At 47.4% G+C, this 1,039-nt stretch overlaps 1 protein-coding gene across 1 annotated transcript in view; it reads left to right on the forward strand.

Moving 5' to 3' along the window:
• MX2 (MX dynamin like GTPase 2) overlaps nt 1–1,039 on the forward strand; it is a 32,912-nt gene that overhangs the window by 22,832 nt on the left and 9,041 nt on the right. Inside the window, exon 10 of the mRNA XM_023518105.1 lies at nt 386–485. Coding sequence (XP_023373873.1) covers nt 386–485 — 100 coding nt within the window. The remainder of the gene's footprint in view (nt 1–385; nt 486–1,039) is intronic.

Consider the following 1,039-nt stretch of genomic DNA (forward strand, 5'->3'; position numbering starts at 1 on the left):
GATACTTTCCCCCTTCATTTCATTCAGGACTTGCTATTCCTGAGTGGCTTAGGATCAGGGTAATAAGATGGGCAAACGTAATGGGAACACGATGATTTTGAGCAGAGCGGGCTTGCTGTTTGCTAACTGCGTGATCGTGAGAAATGAGTCGCTGCTTCTTGGGAACATGGTTAGGATTAAATGACGTGGCAGACACGAAGGTCTGGATTAAATGATATGCCACACACCTGTGCTTCCCCCCCAAAAAAAAAAACTGCCCCCCGGCCTCCCTCCCCCCCCCCCTCTGCTGCTGCCTGGGCACACATCACCCCAGGAGGTGAGCCCAGCTGCCCGCTCACAAAGCCCAGTACTAGAGAAACACTCACTCAGGCCCTTGCTGAAGCAGGATTATCCTGTGTCGTTTCAGAATTCTCCTGGAGGAAGGGAAGGCCACGGTGCCCTGTCTGGCAGAAAGACTCACTACAGAGCTGGTCGTGCACATCAGAGTGAGCAGTGGGTTGGGTTACAAGGCACAGAAGCGGCAGCCTGCCCAAGTCAGTTTCTTGGCCCTGAGTTGGCCAAGATGCCCCAGTTGACCGTCCATACAAGCACATTCTGGAAACTATCTCACCCCCAGTCACAGGCTCACAGGAGCGCTTCTGAGACAAGGAAGCAACAACTGCATAACAGTGAAACTCAGAGCTGCATCAGAAGGAGAAAGGGAAAGAAGAAAACCGTACACTAGTTCAGCAATGTAAAAAGGAGCGACCACTGAGTTAGCAGTTTTCTTTCTTCAATAGGTTGTTAATCCTTCCCAGTATAAAAGAACTTTCCCAGCCTCAGACTTGTAAGATATAATCAGCTTATAAGAAATCAATCAGTTTTTATTGATACTCAAAAATAGACAAATGTAGACAAAGTTCTCATGACCTCAGCAATTTATGAAAACTGTGGCTTAGCACCTATGGAGAAGGGAATATTTTTAGTGCTTGCCTGAAGCTTCATGAATGAGTTTAAGTGACCTGGGAAGATTTAAGTTTTCCCTAGAGCAGAGATAATT

This window comes from Otolemur garnettii, unplaced genomic scaffold, assembly GCF_000181295.1.
Source record: "Otolemur garnettii isolate 467f Iridium unplaced genomic scaffold, OtoGar3 scaffold00128, whole genome shotgun sequence".
In the NCBI taxonomy this organism is placed as follows: domain Eukaryota; kingdom Metazoa; phylum Chordata; class Mammalia; order Primates; family Galagidae; genus Otolemur; species Otolemur garnettii.